Here is a 26,793-nt window from a genome sequence, read left to right as displayed (position 1 = left end):
CCGTAACATGTATTTGGGTTTGTTGTTGTCCTCTTGGGCTCTTTAAAAATGGTGATTACCTTCTTCTGTGATTTGAAGGGCTGAATCAAATGTAGCTTATGACCACTTGAAGAGAAGCAATTTCTTCTGGAGACCTCTTAATAGTTGATGAGTTGGAAACAGTTCAACCAGTGCTATTGGTTGGTAAAATGTCTTTCTTTGGTTGTTTAAATATGAAGGATTCAGGATTAAAGGATCCACTATTTTACAAGAAACAAGACATAACAGTGTTTAGCCGTGCAGCTTGATGCAGTTTGTAGAAGCAAGTTTATTTATAAAGCACCTTTCAACACAAGGCAATTCAAAGTGCCGTGTTGTCGTAGAGTTGAACTTCAACAAATAAACACTAGTTGTAGTCCCTAAATCTCAGTGACGTCAAGACATTAAGTTCAAGTTTTAGAAAAGAATAACAAATCTGCCTGTTGCATGAATTAAACAGTCTCTATTCTGCTTTTTGGGGCCCTCTCCTCTAGTGTGTTAAATAGGTTTTTGTGCATGTAAATGGTCTGCAAAGGCTAAAATCCCTGTGTTCCCTCCAGAGGGGATTTCCCACACACTCCCCCCTGCCTGAAACACCTCCATTGGACTCCCTTTTATGCTAGGAAACACTCACGTTTCTATTGGCTAGCGCTCCAACACATTGTACGTGATAGGCTAAGGGGCGGGACATCTCTAAGTGGTTGATCAATCACAACAGAGCCGGCCAGCTAACCAATCAGAGCAGACTGGGCTCTTGTTTCAGACAGAGGGTGAAAAGAGGTGCTGCAGCACAGACAGTATGAGACAAATAAAGAGCTTTTTGAACATTAAAGGGGACCTATCATGCAAAATGCACTTGTTGATGTCTTTTATACATAAATATGTGTCCGGTGTGTCAGGGAACTCACGCAGCGTCAAAAAATAAAACCCCCGTACACAAATCTCTAAAAACGGGGAACAACGGAGCTGATCCAGATTTGCGTCCGATATGACGTCATATCTGAAATGTGGACCCACGGCCCAATCAGAAAGTTGCTATCAGAAACAATGCCCGACTGTTTTGGACGTAATATGGTCGGTGTTTACATTAGCATCGCTAACACTCAGAGCTAACCTGTACTGGAGAGCATGTGTGTGAAGAAGCAGGAAGTAGAAAGGAACTCACCTTGTGGTATAACCGGCAAGAGAGAAAGCCTTTGAGCTCCAGACTGTTTCAGATCCTTGATAATCCAGGATATGTTTCATCACGGCAGCATTTAGTTTAGACGGTAGCTGCTGGGTTTTATTGTTATCAATTTTTAAAGCTTTATACCCAAATCAGCACTTTTGAAACAGGAAGTGAAATAGAGGGATATGAGGCGTGGCTAGAATGGGTGATCTGTTTGGTATTTTGAGCAAAACACTTCATACACACAGTTTTTTATATATTTGTATATATCTGAGACCGATGCTATTGCCTAAAAATAGCATGATAGGTGACCTTTAAAGCCTGGAGACATGTCACAGTAGAGGCACAAAATACTAATATGAACCTTAAAATGAGCAGAATACGGCCCCTTTAAACTGGTTAGGCTAGCTGCCTCTTTTTCTCAGAAATCGGCCAATTTCAAAACTATAACTTGTAAAACTGATATGTTGTGTGGCTTTTCACCAAATCACGAAGTAAAGCTTGACACAATATTGACACTGACAGGATTACTTTCCATCAGTAGCAATATCTGGGTTGTTTGTGGGGGAAAATATAGGAGAGGAGAAGAAGAATCTTGACTCTTACATAAATCGGTTTTCTTTCCACCACCTTGAATCAGTCTTTTTCTGACCTCCATCCCTCCTGTCTGCACCTGCTGCAGGGTGTGAGCGTCCCTGGCTGGGAACTTTACCCAGACTCCCTCACTGCCATCAGACATCCATCTAACCCCGTATAGCAGGGATCACCAACTACATTTGTCCAAGGGCCAAAATGTATCCAATAGACACTATCGCGGGCCAGCGATTTTTATATAGCCCAGAATCTTGAAGTGTGTGGGGGGGGGGGGGGGGTGCTAGTGGAGCACGCTCGGGTATTGCGGACCGCATAAAGCTTAGCAGACTCTTCACGCTAACGAACGATCACTTCTAGGCAGGGTTGGGAGGGTTACTTTGTAAATGTAATCAGTTACTGAATACATGCTCTGAAAGTAATCAGAATACAGTTACGTGTCTTAAAAATGTATTCAGATTACTTTTAGAATACTTTAGGAATACTTTCTTTTTCCATAACAGATGGATATGTTTTGGAGAACAGGAGACACGTATACGTTACTGTTTTAATGGCTTATCAAGAACTCAAACACAACATCTTGGTGTCATTCTGGACAGCTCCCTCTCATCTGCACCCACATCAAAAACATCACCCGGACTGCATTCTTTGTACTGTCTTAAAACCTTTCCTTGGAATATGTTATGCATTGTAAGGTGTCCTTGGGTGCTTTGAAAGGCACCCCCTAAATAGAATGAATTATCATTATTATTTATTATCTGAAACGATGTAATAACTTTTAAAACTGTTTCCAGTCACTTGCCCCATGCATTCAGCAGCAGCAGGCCATTCACTTTGATTTGATCCCGTTATAAATGTCATCATCTCGACAATAAAGAAATGCTCCATAAAGGTTATCTTGCACAATTTATCTAACCATCTCCGTTTCTTACTTTCAATATATTTTAAAAGAGATCTCTCTCTCATCTGCGTGCGGGGGCGGGGCCTCACAGACACGCTGCATCTCTCTCTCTCACAGACATGCTGCAGCGCCGTGCAGTGTGCACACAGTTCTGCCGGTAATGAATATTACATTTTGTGAGGAAACTTTTCCACCAATAAGTATTCCAAAATGTATTCACTTCAGGTTTACGAAAGTATCTGTAATCAGATTACTCGTTTTTCATATGAAACGCCAGCTGAATACAGTTAGCCTACTTGACTTTTGTATTCTGATTACGTAACGCCGTTATGTTTTCCCTTACAACCCAACCCTGCTTCTAGGCTACTCTCCCGCAGCTCCAGCCTCTCTGTTGGACTCTGTCGCAGCGGGGCTACTGCTGTGGTGCGGACCGCATTAACCAGACTCTTCACAACGAAGGATCAATTCTTGTTCAAGGCAGGGAAGGTTTCGCAGTACGCAGCCTACTGACCCGCAGCTGCTGCCTAACTAAAAGTAACCACTCCGCCAACGCCACAGTCACCCCCGTCGTGCGGGCCGGATGAGAATGTCTGACGGGCCGGATGTGGCCCGCGGGCCGCCAGTTGGTGATCACTGCCGTATAGGGTCCAGTTTCATTTCCATGAGTCATGTTTGCTTAGCGTTTTCCTGCATGTCTTGTTTTACTCGAGCTGATGATTGTGTGGCTTGTCCGCCTGCAGTAATTACGCTGCTGCAATCTGTCTTTGTTTTTCATCCTCAGCCGAAGCGAAAACAGACTCATCAGAGCGCAGATGTTTGATTTCTGCACGAGGCGTTGGCTGTGTATTCTTGCACTCAGCAGTTTTCATTGCTGTCATGTCTGATTCAGCCTTAAATCCGTTAAGATTTCACCTCTATAAAGACTATGGAGACGCTGTGTCAGTGCTGGCCTGGCTGTCCCTGAGCACCAGACTTCACAGGCCATTTAGATCTGGCACTAACCACTCTCATGCTGCACAGTCGCCCAAAAAAAAGGATTCCTTGATCGAAAACCATTTCATCACTCAGAGCTCTTCTTCCCTCCAAGGACCCTTTTTTTCTTGAGATTTCTCGTTTTGGCCAAATAAGAGGGAGGAAAGAGAGGAGTGAAGATCTCCCTCCATCTAAAGGATAAGAGTGCTGATATATCACTCTTCATCTGTGAGGGAAGACAGATTATCTGAGGTGCCAAATTGGGATGGGCAATATGGCCCAAATCTTTCCAAATGGTTTACTAGAACCATATGGTACTTCATCACATTTGGATATATCCTTTATTTAATTGTAATTTAGTTAATCGCTACCTGAATAAACCAAATTAAGATATGGCGAGGTCAATCAAACCAAGACATCACGTGAGACCAGCCATCGCGTGAGAGGGGTACAGGAATGAGTCCGAAATCTAAAATGAATTGGCATTTTAGCCCTCATCTCAAGTTGAGCTTTTGAATGAGCTTTTGGTCGTTAGCCTGAAATAAGGTCTGTGGTTAACACAAGCTGAAGAGACTTAGCGGTGGTGACGTGAAGTCATGTGACCGTGTGCAGATCGTTTATAGCCTAACGTTAGCTTTCCTTTCCGGCCAATACATTTCGAGCTTCAACTATAATACATGTGGTGTTAATATGGGGAGATTATCCTGCTGAACAAAACGTTTAATTATCATAAACATGTGTTTTTTGCACGGAGCAAAAGTCCAAAGGAGAAATCCCATTGCTTTTAGTGAAGGAGCCTTAGCGATGCTAACTACCAGGTCCGTGAACAAAAATCCTTCATCCCTGCTCCACTGAGTGTTTACCGGTAAACACATTTCTACTACTTTCATATCGCCCAGCCTTAGTGTTAGTGTTAGTGTTGGTATTCATGGGTCTAAAGTCCCTCTATTACATACTTTACTTTTGTGTTGTTTGAGGACAGGCCACACACAGAGTTATGAGTGGCTCCGACAAGAGTGGAGTTTAATGGGCAAAACGAAATCACCCTACAATCTGAAAAAGAGCTTTCTTAATGTGCCATTACGGCACTTTTCTCAACTCTGGAGAGGAGGTGGATGCAGACTAACTCTAAGTGTTGCAGTAAGCTATTGTCCTCCTGAGGCTCATCACTGTGATTACAGCCTTACAGCCTGACAGATAGACAAAGTGATTATTTTCAATCACAGCTCACACAGATATAAAGCTCTCAGGTTTTTCCCTCCTCCTTCATTCTGATCATTAGTGTCCATCTCCTTGTTATACATTTCACACTCATTGCATCAGGGTCTGTATAACAAGTGTTGCAAGCTTAGAGTTAGAGAAGCGGTCGATGGGAAGCTGCCGGTGGTGGTTGATCAGAAAAGCCAGAGGCCAGATTAAAAGCCTGCACCTATAGGAGCACTTATCCACTGAAATTAGTACCGTTCTAGACCTGTGCTGCAGCCGATTGCTTTCCAGTGTGTTCAACTCACCGAAACACACCAAGCCGATTTTCAGCGTCGATGGATGTCTGGCCGTCGATGAGCGTCCTGTCGCCCTACTCAGATTGGTGTGTCCCGTCCCGCCCCATTGTGTCTTTGACACCTTCCGCTGTCGGTAAAAGGCCGTCGGCTAAAGAAAAAGAAATAGGGGACGGGTGGCGCAGTGGTCTGTGCATCCGATCATCAGATCAAGGGGGAGTGCTGGGGAACTCCAGTTCGAAACCCGCCGCCACTGCGTCAGGCCGTTGTGTCCTTGGGCAAGACACTTCATCCGGATTTGCTCCTGTGGGTATTGTCCACAGTACATGTATAATACCAATGTATACTTGTAAAAGCGCCTCGATGACCTCGAGGCGTGAAGATGGACGGTGTGGCGCAGTGTGCTGTGCAATGATCATCAGCCGCTGCTACGTCTGTAAAGCCGGTGGGTCCTTGGGCAAGACCCTTCACCTGAACTTGCTCCTGTGGGTATTGTCCACAGTTTCTGACCATTGCATGTATGATGTGCAATGTGTGTATATGTAAAGCGCTTTGAGTCATTGATAATGCGCTATAATAAATGTAAGGAATTATTATTAAATCACTCTGATTGGCTGTTCAGCTTAGCGAATCAGTGCATGAGTAGCGAAACGGAAGTGAGGGACCCAAACAAACAGGGATTTCATTGAACTCCAGCTCTCGACTCAGGTTCGGGAAAGCCCCGTGAGCTTCTCGCTGTAGAGTGAAAATGGAACGCACACGCTACTTGTTGTTTGTTTATATCACGCAGTCTGTTCTTCTTCTCTCGGTTATCACGCAGTCTGTCTTCCGGTTGTTGCCTCTTTTGAATGACGAATACACACGAGCGCCGCCTGCTGGTAAGGAGAGTTATTGCCACTCACGCATGCGCAGTGCGTACGTGCTACTTGGCCGTCGGCTGAAGTCTTTGCGGTGTGTTCCAGTGCGACTGTTGGCCAAGACGCAGGAGACGTGAGGAGACGCAGGAGACGTGAGGAGACGTGAGGCGACACAACAGTCAGGTCCGTCGGGACGTGTTCTTTGGTGTCAGATTGGTGTGCAAGGACCTTAAGAACCATTTTGCTTTTCCACCGAGCAGACCTGTAGGAGCCTCGTCATGACATGACATTCAAGTCGCTGCTATTCTCAGCAACATCAGCATGAATATGGAGGCCAGCAACTGTACGTCACTTCCTGGAGACATTTCTGGTCGAAACAAAAAAACGCAACCAAATAGAAATAGTTTCATCATGCCTAAAAGCTGATGTGTCGTGTATTGGACGTCAAACAACAGAAAGGTCCAAAGCTACGATTTTCTTTACTTTTATTTGGTGACAAGATGGTCAAATATCTTCAGGCCTTCCACAGAGAGGACGGAGATTGTGATCAAAGAGACCCGGTCAGTCCATGCTGTACTTCTGTGTGAAATATCACTGCAACATTATGATGCTAATGATGCTAACATCAATCTTCTGAGTAGACATTTGTAATGTCTAAAGTCAAAGTAGTGACTGTAGGTGCTGCATTGAAATGTAACACACTGAAAACCCAAGGGTATCCCAGTGTAAGTGTTAGGGTGCTGTCTGGCACTCGTCCAGCGGCAGATTGACCGACATCCATCCCATATTGCTTGATTTAACTAAATATATTGACGCCAATCAATGACTTCCAATGACATTGTTTGATTGTTTCTGACCATCGTAATTGGGCGCCTTGTCGATACAAATTGCTCTGTTTTCTAAATGTTTTGATTTGATTAGCAAAAAACTAAGAAGAATCTGTATTTACTGCCAGTCAAATGTTTTCATCCAAAAAGGGGCGGGGCCATGATGTGGAGGGAGAGTACCCAGGTCGATATGCCGTTTTCTACAGGCATATTTGACCGCCATATTTCTCACTATGATCTGTCTTCTGGTCCTCGCCATGAACCGTCTTATCCCAGGTTAATCTTTGGTAATCTTTGGTGTTGGCTAAAAAGATAGTTTGGGGCAGATTCGAACACATTTTCGGGGCCGAAAGCCAGCGTCTCTGCAGTGGAAACACAAGAAAATGGTTCACATACAGACAGGTTTTCCTGCACCAGCCCTTTAGCAACCTGGGAACAAGGTAAAGGAGAGGGGGAGTAAAACTAGCACAAGATAGTAAATGAATGACCTCTCATTCAACACCCACTTTTCCCTCCATGTCTCAGGATTGATATATAACACCACCCCCCCCTCTCTCTCGTCTTGTGTCTCCTCGCGGGGAAGCTTCCTGCTGACGCTCTCTCCAAGGAGTCGTATTGATATTCTTAGAGAGGCATTGCAGAGAGAAAGAGAGGAGTGGGGGGGGGTGAAAGTCATTGTAGCTGCAGACACTCTGCCTTCTAGTACCAACAGTAAGAATCACAAGTCACCCAGCAGGATGTGTCACTATTCATTCTGTCTGCTGCACTCACACTGGATTTTCTTATTGTTATTCCAAAGCGCATGGAAAGGCAATTTGCCAATCATGCAGATTTTCAGTTAATCTTTCGGGTAGCTTTCATGTGGAGGAGATTAAGCCTCTATTGTGATGTGAATGGGACACTTTGCCTAAACGTGTTTATTGTATTCTCTCTGTGACAGTCGCCTATTAGGCTGAAGTGAGCATGCTGGTGACAGAGAGAGGTATTAAGGAAATAAGATCCGACTGTTTTTTTTATTTTATCCCCCTGAGGTACAAGAAGTGCTTTATTATGTTCCTGTGGTTGCAGCACAATAAGGCTGGGTATTGTTTAAAAATGTCCCAATACCGTTGCCGATCCAATACTGTGCTTATAAACGTGTTTTGCCTCGAGAGGAAAAGAGATTAGTTCGTTTAGTGATTAGTCTGTCTGCAGCAAATTAATCTGCAAATACTTTACTAACCGTTTAACGTGCAACAGCTCCAACCTTTCTCTGACGTGATGATTTGTTGCTTTTCTCAGTTTTATATCATAGTAAACTTTATGTGTTAGTGTTTTGGACGGATGCGAGACATTTTCTAAATGTCACCCTGACCTCCAGGAAACTAACGCTGACATTTTCACCTGTTTCTGACATTTAAGGCGCAAAACAATGGACTGATAGAGGAAGCAATTGGCAGGTTAATCGATAATGACAGTAATATCTCATGTGGGGTTTCTTCGGAAGTTTTTCCTTGTACGATGTGAGGGTCTAAGGACAGAGGGTCTAAGGACAGAGGGTCTAAGGACAGAGGGTGTCGTATTGTCATACTGATATTCTGTACACACTGTGAAGACCACTGAGACAAATGTAACATTTGTGATATTGGGCTATATAATAAACATTGATTGATTGATTGATTGATTGATTGATTGATTGATTGATTGATTGATTGATTGATTGATTGATTGATTGATTGAATATCTAGTTGCAGCTAGGGTTGCAAAATTCCGGGAATTTTCAAAGATGGAAACTTTCCACGGGAATAAACTGGGAATTTTCTAAATTGAAGGTTGGCTCTTCACAGGGAACTTAAACATAGTTGGGGAAAGTATATTTTAGCATAAACTTGACTAAAACAAACAGATGCCATTCAAGTACACTTACATATCCATGCCATAGCACACTGCTTACTGCATGGCTATCGAGACCACACAAAGGTTCGCAACAGGCTCACAAATGTGAGAGTGGAAAAACTGGTTGGCATTCGGGCAAACCTACGGCTCTTTGAGAAGAAGAGTTGATGCAGAACATAGACTCAGAGTTGGATGTTGATGAGGCCCAGGAAGAGCCCATGGACTGAAAGGCTTTAGCAAAAATGCAGAGGATTGCTTGAAGGAAGATTTGCATGTTTAATGGGACTTTTTGGAGGGAGAAGGGCTCTTTTCATTTAACATTTGTAATGGGACTTTGGGGATCTTTGGATGGGGGGTGCATTTCTGTTCATTTTTTAATGAATGGGGTTGGGGTGGATGAGTAACATTTAACTCAACATTCCTGTTTTCGTTCTTCAATTAAACAAATAATTGTTAAATAAAATAATTAAAACTTGTTCTGTTCTACTTAAAAAAAAAAAAAAATCATGTTTTTTTGTTTAATTTTGCATCGAATATTTCCAAAATTCCCCAGCTTAACTTCCCATGGAAACTTTCCGGAATTGTACCGGAAACTTTCCGCCACTTTGCAACCCGAGTTGCAGCCCATGAATGAATTAGTGAAATCTTCTCAAATGGTTAACTTGCCTCAATTAAAATGTTTGGTCTTATAGTGGCAAATACATTGAATTCATCTTTTAAAAATGAGCTGAAAGAAGATGGACCAGCTTTTGGTTCTCGACCGTTTTCATACATGCAATACAGGGGGGTTCGGGGCTCGAATTTAGAATTGAGCCGTCCCTTATAGATACCATCTCTTTACGTTAGTGTGCCGGATCATTTGGCTGTTTCGGCTCCCAAGCGGCTCTTCATGTTACCACAGTTTACCACGGCGCCTCGGTTTCGCCGCTGCGAGGCTCCGACGCTCGCAGTTCACGCGCGTGCTCCACTAGCACCCCCCCGTGTGCTCCACTAGCACCCCCCGCTTATCGCGTCCAAATCGCACACGTTCGGTGTTGTCCTGTAGCAGGCACCGCCGATGTCGGGGAAACGATCTTCAATACTCCGAAAAGAATCCCACCAGACTCCTTTGAAACTGTCGATCTTCTCTCTAATTATAAATTACGGCAAGACGCCCCCCTGGCGGAAACGCTGATCATCATCATGAGGAAACGATTGCATCTAAATGTTTAGTTTTCACCTACAACACTCTGCGGACAAAAGCCGAAACAGTTTATTTGATAAGATGAGTGACAGAAAATCTGAACGCATTTTGATTTAGATTGTCATTAAGTAAAATGTCCAAATAAGTTCAAAAGCAAAAATGCCAATCAATCTGTCATCTTTTTGCATGTGAGAATTTGAAGATTTTCAAAATATAAAATTGTTGATAAACTTTTTGAAAATTTAAGTTTGGCAATGTTTATTTAAAAAAATAAAAAGGATAGCTTCGGCTTTTGGTTATGGTAGAGGTTTTTTATTAGCAATGTTAATGACAATAATTGGTAGACGCAGACCTGTTGTAACATCATTAAAATGAATTCTCTGGAGTTGCTATTTATAGTAATGCTTTCATTATCTGTATAATTGCATCGGAATATATTTTAGAAAACGGTGGCCATGTCAAAATGCAGCCGCCATTCATGCTTTCTGTTTTGGAAAAACATGTTATTTTTGTCGGCCTACTCCCGTGTGCTCGCAGGTTGCTTTCCTTTGAGGGTGGTGAAGGTTACAGAGGGAGTGTATGGGGAAATAGATTAATGTTATTTTTCAAAAACCGAGTGTACACACCTCACGAAGCGACCTGCAGAAGGCTTTGAGTCGCGCCGGCTGAGTCAATGCGGCCTCATTTGAAGAGGAGAGATTGAAGGCTGGGGGTGAAGTATGACCTCCGCTATTCATGAGCCTCCAACGCGGGGGAAGACTTCCACTGAGTCACTCTCACACACTCGGGGAAATAACATCATACATAAATCAAGCCACACGCGTGCTGGGAATAAGTTTGCTTCACCTTCACACACCTGCACACCTTGTTCTCCGGGTGCGTTCAGATCCCACTGCTACCTGCCTTCCCTGCTGTAATGACTCTTTCTTCTCGAACCACCTCGCGGGCCGCCAGCCAGAGGGGTTTCTGGGACTAACTTGACAGCTGCCACGACTCGTTATCTAATAATGCGGACAGCTCTTGGCCCTGCAGTTTAAGCCGTGTTAGTGCAGATGTTATTTGTAATAACCTCACACATCGCTTGCTGTTAGCGTGTTATGTTTGGCCCTTTTTCTTTCCTGACGAGCTTTTATTTTATTGGAACTCAGGGCAATATCTGGAGAAACCCCCTCTTGAGGGAACACGGGGTTGTGGCCTTTGCACTAAACCCTGTAACACACTACAGGAGAGGGAATAGAGACCCATAACAGGTACAACTATGAGAACCTATAGTGTATGTTAATAATCATAGGACATTACCTTTAAACATTAAAGCTAACTTTATTTTTCATTTAACTTGCTATCGTTCTGGAAATAGACGAACATGCTTTAGTCACACAGCATGCAGGCGTCCGGTTAATGTACTGATAGTTTTGGGTTGCTGTGCATAATGTTAAAGGTCACCTCTTTTCCATGTCTCTTCTACATCAACACGTGTCCCCTCTTCTTCATGTCTCTTCTACATCAACATGTGTCCCCTCTTCTTCATGTCTCTTCTACATCAACATGTGTCCCCTCTTCTTCATGTCTCTTCTACATCAACATGTGTCCCCTCTTCTTCATGTCTCTTCTACATCAACATGTGTCCCCTCTTCTTCATGTCTCTTCTACATCAACATGTGTCCCCTCTTCTTCATGTCTCTTCTACATCAACATGTGTCCCCTCTTCTTCATGTCTCTTCTACATCAACATGTGTCCCCTCTTCTCCATGTCTCTTCTACATCAACATGTGTCCCCTCTTCTTCATGTCTCTTCTACATCAACATGTGTCCCCTCTTCTTCATGTCTCTTCTCCATCAACATGTGTCCCCTCTTCTTCATGTCTCTTCTACATCAACATGTGTCCCCTCTTCTTCATGTCTCTTCTACATCAACATGTGTCCCCTCTTCTTCATGTCTCCTCTACATCAACATGTGTCCTCTCTTCTTCATGTCTCCTCTACATCAACATGTGTCCCCTCTTCTTCATGTCTCTTCTACATCAACATGTGTCCCCTCTTCTTCATGTCTCTTCTACATCAACATGTGTCCCCTCTTCTTCATGTCTCCTCTACATCAACATGTGTCCCCTCTTCTTCATGTCTCTTCTACATCAACATGTGTCCCCTCTTCTTCATGTCTCTTCTACATCAACATGTGTCCCCTCTTCTTCATGTCTCTTCTACATCAACATGTGTCCCCTCTTCTCCATGTCTCTTCTACATCAACATGTGTCCCCTCTTCTTCATGTCTCTTCTACATCAACATGTGTCCCCTCTTCTTCATGTCTCTTCTACATCAACATGTGTCCCCTCTTCTTCATGTCTCTTCTACATCAACATGTGTCCCCTCTTCTTCACGTCTCTTCTACATCAACATGTGTCCCCTCTTCTTCATGTCTCTTCTACATCAACATGTGTCCCCTCTTCTTCATGTCTCTTCTACATCAACATGTGTCCCCTCTGTGGAAAGAGACTCTGAAAGTTTCAGGAACAAAGATTTTCTCTCTTTTTGATCCATTTCTATAAAAACCTGTCTGAAAACGAGCTGATCAGATTTTGGCCACTTGATGATGTCATAACGATGTGTTGTCTTGTGTGACCATTAGCCAATCAGCAACCAAGGTAACCCCCCCCCCCCCTTATCACCTGAATCTCCTCTAGAGCACCTTTGAGTTCTTTGTAACCAAATGTCTCTCAGAGGGGCGTGGGGAGGGGCTGCTTATTTTCATCTAAAGTAACAGACAGAGAATCAGCACTTTGGAAACAGGGCTGAAACAGAGGGGGTTATGGGTAATGCTGCAACGATCTGTTTGGTGTTTGGAACCAATCAGAAACATGTTCTGTATATATCTGAGAGCTGTAATATATTGATGAAAAACAGTATAATAGGGGACCTTAAAAGACGAATAAACAGACAAGTAAAAATGGCATTCGTAAAGAAAGGAAACGTGTCCACTGTCCACATGCAGAACCAATGAGTTGACCATCCTCTCTCTCTCCCCCCCCCAGTCTTCACCATGGACTCCTTCAGCACCAAGAGCTTAGCGCTGCAGGCGCAGAAGAAGCTGATGAGCAAGATGTCCACCAAGAGCATGGCCAACCTGTTCATCGACGACACCAGCAGCGAGGTGCTGGACGAGCTGTACCGCGTCACCAAGGAGTTCACGCGCAACCGCAAAGAGTCCCAGAAGATCATCAAGAACCTGATCAAGATGGTGGTGAAGCTGGGAGTTCTCTACAGGAACAACCAGTTCAACGGAGAGGAGCTCATCCTGGTGGAGAACTTCAGGTAGGAAGCGAGACGAAGGAAAGGAGTAGTTTGATGTTTTAGGAAATGCAGTTTTGTTTTTGTGAGAATTAGATTGACACCACTTTTCATGTCGGTGCGTTGAGTGCAAGAGACAGGAAGTGATTAGCATACTTTAGCTTAGCATAAAAGCAACAGCTGGCATTGCTCTGACAAAGTTAAGAAATACTCCTACCATCACTGATGCTTATCTGCTTTGTTTCATCTGTACACAATACATAAAATAACATTTTAAGGTTAGAGGTTACAGGCCTGAACTATTCTCTAGATAGCCCGTTATTAATCTCCAGACATGAGGACGTATTAATCGACTTGTATTTCCAAAAAAAGTTAGAATCAAGAGCTTTTATCACATCCTAATATATTTAAATTACACAAATATAAAGTGTTTCAGAAGATGGTAAACCTTGAGAGTAGTGTCGCACATCTCCACACTTGCCTGAACAAATCCTAATTCTTCACACCAAGGGAAAACAAAAGTAGATCGGGGGTTGTTTTTATTTCTTTAAATCAATTACTAGCATCTCAGGGTACACTAGGCCTAGGATGCAGAATCAATGCCCTTGTAAAGGAAAAACTTTAAATCCCCTTTCGTATTTTCCAAATGAAGAGGCGTGGGCACTGCTGCTAATACACAGAAGTGAACCAAACAAGCTTTATTAGCATTCGAATAGAATAAGCAATTAGTGTTATCTGTGTGTGCCCGAACATCGAGTAACAGCCGTATCGCTGACTATAGCAGCAAGCCTGATCTGTATGTAGGAAGGCGAGTCCTGGCAGTAAAAGGTTGCGAAGTTGGCGGAGTATATATACCAGTGTTTCCCAGACATTGATTTTTTTTAATGGATAGTGAGGCGGGCTGATGATCGGAAGGTTGCGAGTTCAAATCCCGCCTGGAACACCACTACTAGTGTGATAGCCCTCAGTTACTCCAGGGAGAACGTCCCTGTAATTGGTCCCTGTAAGTCGCTTTGGAATAAGGCGTGTGCTAAATTGTAAATTATATTTCTGGGAGAATAAACTCCACAGATCCTCAACTCCGGTGTGTCTCACTCATTAACAACGCAACGCAGAGCAACAAGAACGTTGTCTACAGTAGCCATGAACTCGCATGCATTTTCTTATTTGAGGGGGGGTGGATGCGTGGGCCACAAATTCTGTGGGAAACACTGTATATATTAAAAACGGTATTAAACAACAATAAAGTGTCCCTGGTTGAAAGCCTTCAGAAGACCTGAGGTTCAAGTTCGGTGTCCTGCTGATGGAAGCAAATTAAGGAAATTGACTTTTTACATCACTTTATATTTGTCCCACTAAAATAGTCTTACTCAGCTCGGAGGCATGCGAGGCTGAAGTGCACAGTACGGAGATTATATTAGCATGGGGGGGGGGGGGACACTACAGCCGACAGAGAGGGAAGTTGTGAAACTTTTCAGAAGAGAAGTCACTCGGCAACAGTTTCTATTTTTACCTCCCTCTGCTGCCCTGACAGCCCATCTCTCTCCTCTCGTCTCTCAGGAAGAAGGTCCACACTCTGGCCATGACGGCGGTCAGTTTCCACCAGATCGAGTTCACCTTTGACCGCCGCGTGATGAGCGCCATTCTGAATGATTGCCGCGAGCTGCTGCACCAGGCCATCAAACGCCACCTGACGGCCAAGAGCCACTCGCGGGTCAACCACGTCTTCAATCACTTCGCCGACTGCGACTTCCTGGCCAATCTGTACGGCCCGTCGGAGGTTTACCGTGGACACCTGCAGAGGATCTGCAATGGGGTCAACAAGATGCTGGACGAGGGGAACCTTTGACCTCCGCTTGGCTCCTCAACGGGCGTCTTTTACCTCCCAGTGTGCAAGATTTCTTTTTTGTTATTTTTAAAGCTGACAATCGTTTTGCATGCGTGTGCCTTTCATCCATAACACTGACAATATCTCAGCTAGTTACTCCAAGAAGAACCTGCTCTTATCCGTATATTCAGGGATAAGAGCCGTGACAACTGTGCCTTTTATGAAAATAGATTTAAGGGTTCGATCCGTTACTTAAAGGAACAGAATTGAAGCACCGGCCTTCCGTCACGAGGAGCTGTTAATGGACCAAGATGTATTTTGCGAGCAACAAGACAGGGTGATGTGTTTTGGTTCTTTCCATCTAAATGCTGACCTCCAACAGGCGCCTCATGGGACACCTTTCATCCAATATGCAAGATTTCCTTTAGTTTTTTAAAGATGACAATCGTTTTGCATGCGTGTGCCTTTCCTCCATAACACTGAAAGTATGTCTGCTAGTTATTCCAAAGTTTCTTCTTCTTCAGACGGACACTGTTGGCAGATGTTTTCCCACAGAATCCAGGCACAGGCCTTCAGTCACTAGCAGCTTCTAATGGACCACAATGTTTTTTGAAGGCACCAGGAGAAGAAAGCAAGTGAATTCCCTTCTTTTCTAAATGTCTAAAGTAGTGTTGCTCCTCAACGGCACCTTTTACGTCCAATATGCAAGATATATTTTTTTTGTTAAGGTGACAATCGTTTTGCATGCGTGTGCCTTTCATCCGTAACACTGAAAATATCTCTGCTAGTTATTCCAAAGTTTCTTCCTCTCCAGACGGACTTTGTGTCACTATTTCTTCTTTTTTATGAATGTAAAACGTCGTGCTCTTACCAGTATATTCAGGGATAGGAGCCTTGACAGCTGTGACTTTTTATAAACACACATTTTAAGGGCTTGATCTCTTACTTAAAAGGAACAGAATCCAGGCACAGGCCTTCAGTCTCGTGGAGCTTTTTAAATGGACCAAAATGTGTTTGGGGGCACCAGGAGAAGAAAGCAAGTGAATTCCCATCTTGTTTCTGAATACCGGAGGATATAAAGATGTTGTGTTACACTCGATCCCGAATAAGCGCTGTACTGTACTTTCCCGCAAAAATGAAACCATGTGAAACCGTTTTAGTAATCGTGCGTTTTCCAGCAACATGCACTGAACTCGGCAGAGGCCTTTTGTGTCGGATAAAACCCAGCGGTTCCCCTTTAATAGCGTGCTTTATAGCCGCAACAAAGATGAAGTATTCAGGTCGAAGAGGAACGGGAGGAATTTGACTATTCCGCGTGTGTGTAAAAAAAACTCACAACTGTGTGTATAAATGTCAGAATCTCAACAAGGGGAGCGGCACGATGTTTCACCACCGCTAAGGTTTCCCTAGCGGTCTCATCACAGATCACACAGTCGCTACTCATCATGAGAGAGGTGCGGGGGTATTTATTGTAGGCCGACCCAGGAAGGTATATCTCCCTGGTTCCCTCGATGTGGTTTCTCCATGTGATTTTGGATTATTGCAGCAAATAATCTGTCTCAAACAAACGTTTACGATACTTACAGCAGACAAATCTCCGCATAGTAACAGCACGTGAATGATTTCTGAAGTAAGAAGCTAACGTTAGACTGTAAAGGAACCAAAGCACGATCACGTGACTTCACGTAACCACGGCTACGCTAATGTTGGGCGTGATGGCGTTTAGTCGTCTCATTTAGACACTTTTGTTTCCGGATCTACTGGGGGTATTTACTGAAGTATTTTAAGTCATGGAACAAAAATCTCTTCAGCTTGTGTTAACCACAGACCCTATTTCAAGATTCTAACTAAAAACACATTCACAAAACCATTGACTTCCAGACGTGGGAACCAGGGGCGCTAAAATACTGACTCATGTCCTGGTTCTGGGACTCATTCCTGCACCTCGCTATTGATTTGAAGCCCAGTGTCGGTTTAATAGATGAATCGTCGCTGCCTCAGAAAACCATGGTTTGAATTCTGACATGTTTGAACTCAAAGGGCTTCCCAGGAGCGTCGGGATGAAAGGACGGACCGCAGCCTGCAGCTCGGCGTCCGTGCAAAAGGCCAGGCAGGTTTTAGTTGAGAGATTAGAGCTCACACAAACAGTACCTGATTGTCCTCGAGCGCTGCAATTACACTCCCCACTCGGCGGCGGGATAATAGCCGCGCTCCACCTCGCCTCGCGCAACAATGTGACGTAGATCGTTTGTTTGCACACTGCAAGCCCCTTTTATAACGGACAGAACGAGTGTGGTTCTTCCTTATAACGAATACTCCTGAAACCTCACATAATAGCCTTTTTTTCTGTATCGCTGAGCCTGTCTGGGAGATTGTTTTGTTCTGCGGCCTCATTTTGTATTCTGTCTGTGTTTGTGTGCGTACCTGTGAGAGAATTGGAAATGGAGCCGTGTACTAAGCGCTGTGCTTCTTAAAGTTCCTCACTTCATCCACAGCTTCTCCCTGCCAAAGAAACGAATATTAATGCGAGAAACATTACGAAAAAGAAAACGGTATGCACTTGATAATTTATAGTAACGGTGATTATGAAGATGGTGGCTGTTGTGGGTTTTTACTTCAAATTCACCTTATTAGTCCTTTTATGTAACATGAACATATTGTCATGTTAGATTTATCTTTCGCTGCATCAAAAAGTAAATCCCTCTGGTCGATTGAATTGTCTTTAAATGCCATTTTCTCCAATCCCTCCACATCTCAGGGTTAAATCTCCCTCGGTATAAAACCCATGACACACTAAGTAGAAATAAGCAGCAGCCCCACTTAAGCCCTCAAACTAAGCATACTTATTTTGTTTTTTTCTATGATGTGAATTTGTATTTTTGACTCATGTACATATGATTGTGTCTCTATTGTATCCAAATATAATACTTTTTTAAAACAATACATTTCGTGTCTTTCGAATATTTTCTGTTGCATGGTGGGATTTTCCGGGCCAGATCGAAAGGGGGGTAGGGGAATTAATCTGACTGTGTGACCTGGATTCAGTCGCTCTAAATCCCTTTTTTTTTTCCATCGTACGAAAACCACTAAAAGCAAACAATCTGACAAACAATCCAACTTTGGGTTCGTTTGTTTCCACTTCCTGCGGGGACTTCCTACGGTCAAAGGTAGAACAGGAAATTAGTCAGATGGAAAGACTTCTGTTTTTAGAAAGCAGCCGTTTCGTTTGAAGAGATCCACTCAGAAGGGGGGGGGGTTAGTCATTGACTGCAGACTGGTTATTTTGGTGCGTTCCAGTTGTACTGGTTAGTGGGAATATCTGAGTTCGCCCCCTGAGAAACTTGGAGATACTTCGCCCAAGATCATCTCCACATATAAACATGAAGAGAACAACTTGATGATATACCATTTGTAGTTTTCTTTTGGATGTTTATTTTCCTATTCAATTCCTATGGTGGCTGACCCACGCAAACACACGTTGTTGTAGACCCAAAACACTTAAATCAGGAGGACACAATTGCAGCTTCCAATGTGGATGTGTTGCTACGATGTTGTTAATCACAAAATAGAAACTAAAGCGTAGTTATCAAACCGGTATTGCTAACAGTGCTAACAGGTATTGCTAACAGTCACCCGAGGTGACTGGTAAAGCTGTAAACAAGGCCAGAGGTGGGAAGTAACTAAGTACATCAAGCACTGTACTTAAGTACAATTTTGAGATAGTTATACTTTACAATCTGCACAATGACTACTTTTACTGTCGCTACTTTAACTATATTTTGATGATAATACTTATGTACTTTTACTTGAGTAACATTTTGAATGCAGGACTTTTACTGTAACAGAGTATTCCTACACTCTGGTACTTCTACTTTGACTCAAGTACAAGATCTGAGTACTTCTACTTTTACTCAAGTACAAGATATGAGTACTTCTCCCACCTCTGAACAAGGTGACCAACTTTCCTGCGGCCATTACATCGAAACATGACGTCACTCAAGGAAAAAGAGTAAGCTGATGTGGAAGAAGTACTCAGATCTTGTACTTGAGTAAAAGTAGAAGTACTCAGATATTGTACTTGAGTACAAGTAGAAGTACCAGAGTGTAGGAATACTCTGTTACAGTAAAAGTCCTTCAATCAAAATGTTACTGAAGTAAAAGTATTCATTGTGCAGATTGGTCCATTTCAGAATAATATATACTTAAGTACAGTACTTGAATAAATATACTTTGTTACTTCCCACCTCTGATTATGTACTAATAGAATAAAGACATAGAAGTACACAACCATGTTTTAAAGGTGCCATATTAAGGTGTTGAGACATTATACAGATGTTTGGACATTATAAGACGTCGTGCTTTTTCACATAACGACTGCACAGTGGAGTTTCCAGTGTGACGCAGCACTCGGCCTGCAGCTCACTTGGAAGGCTGCTGCAGCACCCAGAGCCCAATGATCATCTAATGGTCATGCATAATGTTTTGTTTTTTTATGATGTTATGACTGCTGAGATGTGAGTCCAGTCACGTCCCACCGTGTCTGTGTTCCTTCTCTTGATTTAACGACGTCATCTTCAATGATTCATCGCTGAAGTCCTCATTTCCAGGGTCAGCGTTCAGGCGGTTAAAACTGAAGAAGAAATGTTATTAATACAAGTTGAGGGGCGTTGTCTACAGGGGGGTTGAAGCAGAGTTAGACGTATCTTTAATGGGAGGGGGGGATACTATTATAGGATGATCTTTTTAAGGGTCATTTCAAGGCAGTTCATTTAGGAAGTGTTACACTTAAAGCGCTATTTCATGATAGTTAAAGCAGGATCAAAAGTATTTTATTGAGGGGGGGGGCTGAAAGTAGAGGTTAGAGAATAGAAACATGTAATTAATAAAAGTTGAGGATATATGCCGTGTGTCATTGTTAAAGAGGGACTTATTTGATATCTTTATGTTGGGGGGGAAAGCTATTTAAGTGTTAAAGGTCACCTATCATGCTATTTTTAGGCAATAGCATCGGTCTCAGATATATACAAATATATAAAAAACATGTTTATGAAGTGTTTTGCTCAAACAGATCACCCATTCTAGCCATGCCTCATATCCCTCTGTTTCACTTCCTGTTTCAAAAGTGCTGATTTGGCGTATAAAGCTTTAAAACATTTTTATACAAAATAAAAAAGGAGGGGTCTGAGCTCATGCGGGACCCGGCAGCTACTGTCTAAACCAGGGGTCTCCAACTTTTCTCCACCTGAGAGCTACTTTGAAAAAATGAAAGTGGCCAAGAAGTGGCCATTCACTCATCAGTTGAATTAAGCTACTTTTGTGTGAAATCAATACCTAAAGCTTATCTTAACTTCACATCAAGGTCCAAGAAAACGACAATTTCTAACATATTAATATGGACAACATAGTAAGTACTTCACTGAAGATTCACATAAATGTCCAAGAGCAAATTACAATGTTTTCACGTCTTAGTATGGCCCACATAGTAAATACATCGCCTTAATCACCACATTGCAAGCATCTTATGGCACGTGTGTAAAATAAGTACATTCACTATTTTTTACAGTTCGTGAGATGACGGGCGCTGCATGGAGTCCACCATAGAGGTGTATGCTGGACCCACTTAGGTTCACTCTAATGGAGTCATTTATGTTCATCAGTCGGTCTTGTTCTGTATTTAGATTTCATTCATGCCAGAAAAAGCTGCTTCACAAAGGGATGAACCACATAAAGCAGACATGTTCAGTGCTGCTTGGTGAATGTTCTTATAGTTGTCTGGGTCTACAAGGCTCCAGAAATGTTGTGAGTTTTGCTGAGACTTAAGCTGAACATGATTTTGGAGATTTATAACCTCCATCTCCAGGATTGACACTGAACAGTGCAGCCATCTTTTCTTCTTCTTCGTGTTGACATGAAATTATAAACCATAATTAATCAATTATAGGTCTAGCCAGCCTCCATATATCTGTGAGTGTGAAATTGTTCCATCCTCAAAAACAAAAAACTAATACTTCTGCTTCTAGCAACGGTCTTCTGTTAAAAAAAGGACAGTGAATGTCTTGAATGAGGCTCACACACATGAAGTCTGAACACGGCAGACAACAGGAGTATTTACAACAGCATTATAAAAACAAAAATAGTGCATGTGGGTGCACACTTACATTCTCTGTCTTACTGTTGCATGAATCCCATGAATGTATGAGATTAAGTTAGCTTCATTATATCAATCAGTGATTAAGTGAATAATAAAGTTTATATCGGGTCACTATCAGCCATTATTTTCAGGAGGGGGCGGGGTTTGGAGGAGACGGTGATCGCGGAAGCTTTCCTCCTGCCTTCACAAACATTACACACGTTTTTATCAACTGAAAATAGCAAGAGGACATTCATACTCTGCAATCCAAGACTTGATTAAATCCACCAAAAACCTGACATGACGATAACGAGTGTTTTTCAAAAACTCAAATCCCTCCCTGTGTGTCTCTGAGCCGCAACGACGCGGCCTGATTCAGAGCGGGTCATTCTGCTGTTGGTTCTGGACTGGTGCTGCTGGATAAAGCAGGCTGCTCCGTGTGTGGTGTCGCTGTGCCGCTGTCACGTTTGTTCCTTGATCTCTGCGTCATCGACCAATTTGATATTCGTGTGACAGAAACAATTCTAAAATAAAAGGAGCAACGTTACTATGCTATAATCGAGAATCGAGCATCGAGCGGCGAGCTACTGAAAAGCTGCCCGCGAGCTACCGGTAGCTCGCGATCGACGTGTTGGAGACCCCTGGTCTAAACTAAATGCTGCCGTGATGAAACGCCATATCATGGATTATCAAGGATCCTCTCTGAAACAGTCTGGAGCTCAAAGGCTTTCTCTCTTGCCGGTTATACCACAAGGTGAGTTCCTTTCTACTTCCTGCTTCTTCACACACATGCTCTCCAGTACAGGTTAGCTCTGAGTGTTAGCGATGCTAATGTAAACACCGACCATATTATGTCCAAAACAGTCGGGCATTGTTTCTGATGGCAACGTTTCTGATAGTCCTGTGGGTCTACATTTCAGATATTACGTCATATCGGACACAAATCTGGATCAGCTCCGTTGTAGCCCCGTTTTTAGAGATTTGGAAGGGAATCAAAGTTGATCATATTTTGGGGGGTGGGGTAGAGGACAATTAAGGATAGGTTTGTAAGGTTTGAGCAGAATAAAACATGTAAATGATTTACAAAAAAATAAGGTTGGAGGGCTTAAAAGTATTTCATGGTCTTTGAGTAAGGGGAGGGTTGAAGGCTTAAAGCAGAATTCGAAAACATTTGAAAAATGAAAGGGAAATATTTAGTATCATGAAAGGGTTGTTTTGTAAGAGGTTCAAGTAGAATTAGTATAGAAGTATTTTTCTTGTAGGGGGGGCATAGAGGTGAGAATTTCATCCTATTTGCAAGAGGATAACTGGTCCCTATTCTGCTCATGTTCATGCGCTAGCCAATAGGAGCTTGAGTGTTACATAGTGATGTCACTATTTTCTGGAAGTAAACAAAGGAGTCCAATACTGTTGCAGGGATGACGTATTAACTCGGAAGTAAGCTGCACATGGCTTCCCTCGACAAAAAAGCAATGAGATTTCTCCATAGGATTTTAGAAAATAGCTCGAAATAAGATCTGTGGGAAACGAACCTGTTAGATAAATGCACGTTTTGTTCAGCCGGATAATATCCACATGTCTACCCTACTTTTATAATTATCGAATCATAAATCTATCGATTAGATTTATGATAGACTTTTGAAACTACAAGAAGATAAGGAGGACTTTTACAAAAAAGTAATAGAGATTTTTGTCCAGAAGGATAGGCAAATGGACTTAATCTTCAAGTCAAGGTAAGACTGCAATTTTATTGAAAATGGGATCTTACTAAGAGAGAACAATTCAATATTTAAATGATAACATTAAAATGGTTGGGTATCCTTTTGTTGAACTGTGTGTTTAAAATTAATCGAAACATCAGACAAAAAAATATTATATTTTGATTTAGGTCAAAATATAATATTTGTAAACCTGAAGAGTCAGAGCCTCGCGAGCCATGAACCTCACTGCAGAAGCTTATAGACATCTACGTTTTTTGTGCCCCACCACTTTTGTACATATAGAAATGCCACTGGTAATATCCAAGGATTAGACTGTTTTGAGCATTGCAATATATTTATTTTCATTATGTCATTTATTTATGATTATTTTTAGGCTCAGCAAAGGTTTGTTGTCAGTTTGTATAGGTGTTGCTATCTGCTTCTTTTTTTCAGCGTGTTTCTACAATCAGAGAGTTTCAAGGGTCTGTAAATGCAATGAAAAAAAATGTAATCTTTACTTTTGAATACTTCAGTACAAAGGATGTATTGAATCATTTAAGTGATATATATGTACATATATAAATCATTAGTCAAAACAGGGCTAAATTCGATCGAATTATAAAATGTATATTTCGCAGATAAACCTAGTAACCCCGCCCCCTTAAAAAAACGGCTCATTTGAACGGCTCTCGCAAAGGAACAAGGGGTACAGAGTTTGATTGAAGGGCAATCCGAAAAACCCTTCTCTAGGCTTTCTCGTTTTGCCCTCGTTTTGGGGTGTTCACATTTACTCAATGAACCAAACCTGGAGGTGAAAGGTTCAAGGTTTCGAAACAACTGGTCTGAATGATCTCGGATTAAGACACCCTAAAACACTACAGCCCACCGTGGGGCTCGAACCCACGACCCTGAGATTAAGAGTCTCATGCTCTCCTAGATCCGGCTCCCTTCAAAGAGCCATAATTCCCGTCACTAGTGTTCGGCGTAATGACGTACAACGGCCTCGACAACTTCTGTAGTCCTATTCAGCCGCTTGTTAACAACCATTGTGTCAACTCTTCAGAACGCACCAGGGGTTCACTGCTGATGGATTTAATGTCGTAGAACAAAACGTGATCCGTCTCTTAAATGTGTTTCAACCACAGACCTTATTCCCGTATATTTTCCTAAATCCTATGGAGAAATCCCATTGACTCTGAGACGAGGGAACCGGTAGACCATTTACACTAAAACCTATGTAAGACACAACAGGAAAAGGACAACCACAAGAAGCATAATAGACCAAACAATTAATAACCGTATGGGTTGATGATAACAGTTGAAGATCATTTCCCAGAAGCGGTCTGTGTGGGAGATAAAAGCCGAATTATAAAAATTGAGAATTTCTGTTTCCTAATATTTTGTTTGGTGTCTCTCTCAAACACTTTCTGGAATTAAAAACTTGTAAATGACGGTCACGATGTGGTTATCAGCGAAGTGACTGAAGGAGCTGCTTCCACTGGGGCGTAATTATCTTTCCTCCATAATGAAGAGACTACAAAGAGCCGGACGCGTCCCAGAGAGGAGAGAGGGGAGGAGGACTTCCACTTCACTGAGCTCAGATTACAGTCTCTCACTCTCATACACAGAAATACACAAAGAGGAGCTATTGTGGTCTCTCAAATGCAAACATTGACTGACTTTTCTTCATTTTCATGTACATTTTATATTTAAAAAATAATAAATCACCCATCTCACTTTTTTAAGAAATTGATCTTATTATTTATGTATTTAACCCTCCTATTGTCTTCGTCCGTCCCCCCTTACTTTGGTGTTCACGGTCAAATTTGACCGGTCCTGTTTTAACTGCTATTACATTAACACAAACACCATTCATCATCACCAAATTTCATTTAACGCCCTTTCAAACTATAAATATTGTATCAGACTACTGGTATACATGAAACACTGCAGTAAATATACAAAGAATAGACACTGAACATGTATTGCGTGTGCCAGGTGTGATCCATGTGGGGGGAGGGGCACATAAGAGCGGGAAATGTATCAAATTGTTCTGTGTTTGTGTGTGCCAGGAGTGATTCACATGGGGGATGGGCATGTAAGGGGGGGAAAACACATTGTGTGTGTGTGTGTGTGTGTGTGTGTGTGTGTGTGTGTGTGTGTGTGTGTGTGTGTGTGTGTGTGTGTGTGTGTGTGTGTGTGTGTGTGTGTGTGTGTGTGTGTGTGTGTGTGTGTGTGTGTGTGTGTGTGTGTGTGTGTGTGTGTGTGTGTGTGTGTGTGTGTGTGTGTGTGTGTGTGTGTGTGTGTGTGTGTGTGTGTGTGTGTGTGTGTGTGTGTGTGTGTGTGTGTGTGTGTGTGTGTGTGTGTGTGTGTGTGTGTGTGTGTGTGTGTGTGTGTGTGTGGTCTAGCATTACTATACTTGTGGGGACCTAAATCTGTTTACACAGTCACGTGTGGGGACTCGCCTCCCTTATGGGGACAAAATGGAGGTCCCCATGAGGGGGATCATTAATTTTAGGCTGAAGACTTGGTTAGGGTAAGGGTTAGGCATGTGATGGTTAAGGTTAGGATAAGTCTCTAGGAAATGCATGTAAGTCAATGTAATGTCCCCTGAAGTGGTGTGTGCGCGTGCGTGCCGATCCGATCCGGATGGTTACTAATTCCTTTTCTTTATGGCGGACCGGGAACACCATGGGTGTTACAAAATTGACTAAATCATCCAAAATGCAATGAAAGTGGTGATCAGCAATTGTATATGTTCCAATGTCTCCTGTGAAGGATATCATAAAGCCTTAATGCAATCGAATGTAAAACAAAAAAGTTATGATTGATGAAAGTAGTAAATCGGTCAGATTTGACCCGAAGACAACAGTTCTCAGGGTACCAAACCATGGATCAATTTGACTAAATACACTATTATCATATGAGTGTATTAAGTGTAGTATTAAGGCCCTGAATACTGAATACTACTACAACTGAAAAGAATTCCACTTTTTCACGATATAAGAATCATGATATGATATATGAAGGTATACTTTATCACTTTGTTGATATGCAGTACAATTGAAATACCCACATGCACAAAAAGGACCTTAGTCATTAAGCCCAACTACTTAGCAATATCTAAATCAAGGTCAAACCCAACTCGTACAGATTGAGTGATTCTCCTGCCTCTCTGTGCTCATGTTAACCTTTATCAGGGAGTGTTTGATGGCTCGTTGGTTTTGGCTGCAGCGACCGTCTGTCTGTCAACACGAGAGCAAACAGAGAGTGTTTGAGTTCAGGGCGAAGCTGCAAACCACAGGCTGTTGTTTTCAAACCGATCAAACAGCAGCTCTCTCACACACACACACACACACACACACACACACACACACACACACACACACACACACACACACACACACTCATATTCAGCTATCAGGGAGGTGCATCAGTGTATTTACTTTTATTTGTATAGGTTTGTATAAAACATTTTTTTTTTTTATATTTGTATTCATATATATTTTGTTATCTTATTCTATAAGTATAAAATATCTATATAAATATATAGATATACATATTGTCACATATTGTTCCATAGTGTGATTCACAAAAGTAATTTCTTCACAAAACAAAGATTTTTGAACTGTTTACATGTAAAGACAAGTCTACTATTAATTAAATTAGACTAACCTACTGTAATACTTAATTGTATTGTTACACCCGCGCTTCTATTGGCTAGCGCTCCAACACATTGTACGTGATAGACTAAGGGGCGGGACATCTCTAAGCGGTCGACCAATCACAACAGAGCCGGCCAGCTAACCAATTAGAGCAGACTGGGCTCTGGTTTTAGACAGAGGGTGAAAAGAGGTACTGCAGCACAGGCAGTATGAGAAAAATAAAGAGCTTTTTGAACATTAAAGCATGGAGACATGTCCCAGTCGAGACACTTAATACAATAAGGACCTGAAAA

The 26,793-nt window shown here is 42.4% G+C and overlaps 1 protein-coding gene across 1 annotated transcript in view; it reads left to right on the top strand.

Annotated features, from left to right (window-relative positions):
* Positions 1-17,948, top strand: part of tnfaip8l1 (tumor necrosis factor, alpha-induced protein 8-like 1) — a 34,382-nt gene extending 16,434 nt beyond the window's left edge. Inside the window, exons 2-3 of the mRNA XM_034080628.2 lie at positions 12,922-13,201; positions 14,738-17,948. Of these exons, the coding sequence (XP_033936519.1) occupies positions 12,930-13,201; positions 14,738-15,026 (561 nt within the window). The 5' untranslated portion in view covers positions 12,922-12,929 and the 3' untranslated portion in view covers positions 15,027-17,948. The remainder of the gene's footprint in view (positions 1-12,921; positions 13,202-14,737) is intronic.
* Positions 17,949-26,793: the final 8,845 nt, after the last annotated feature.

The sequence above is a fragment of the Pseudochaenichthys georgianus genome, chromosome 4, assembly GCF_902827115.2.
Source record: "Pseudochaenichthys georgianus chromosome 4, fPseGeo1.2, whole genome shotgun sequence".
Taxonomy (NCBI): Eukaryota; Metazoa; Chordata; class Actinopteri; order Perciformes; family Channichthyidae; genus Pseudochaenichthys; species Pseudochaenichthys georgianus.
The sequence above is the reverse complement of the archived record's forward strand: the minus strand, read 5'-3'. Positions and strand labels throughout refer to the sequence as shown.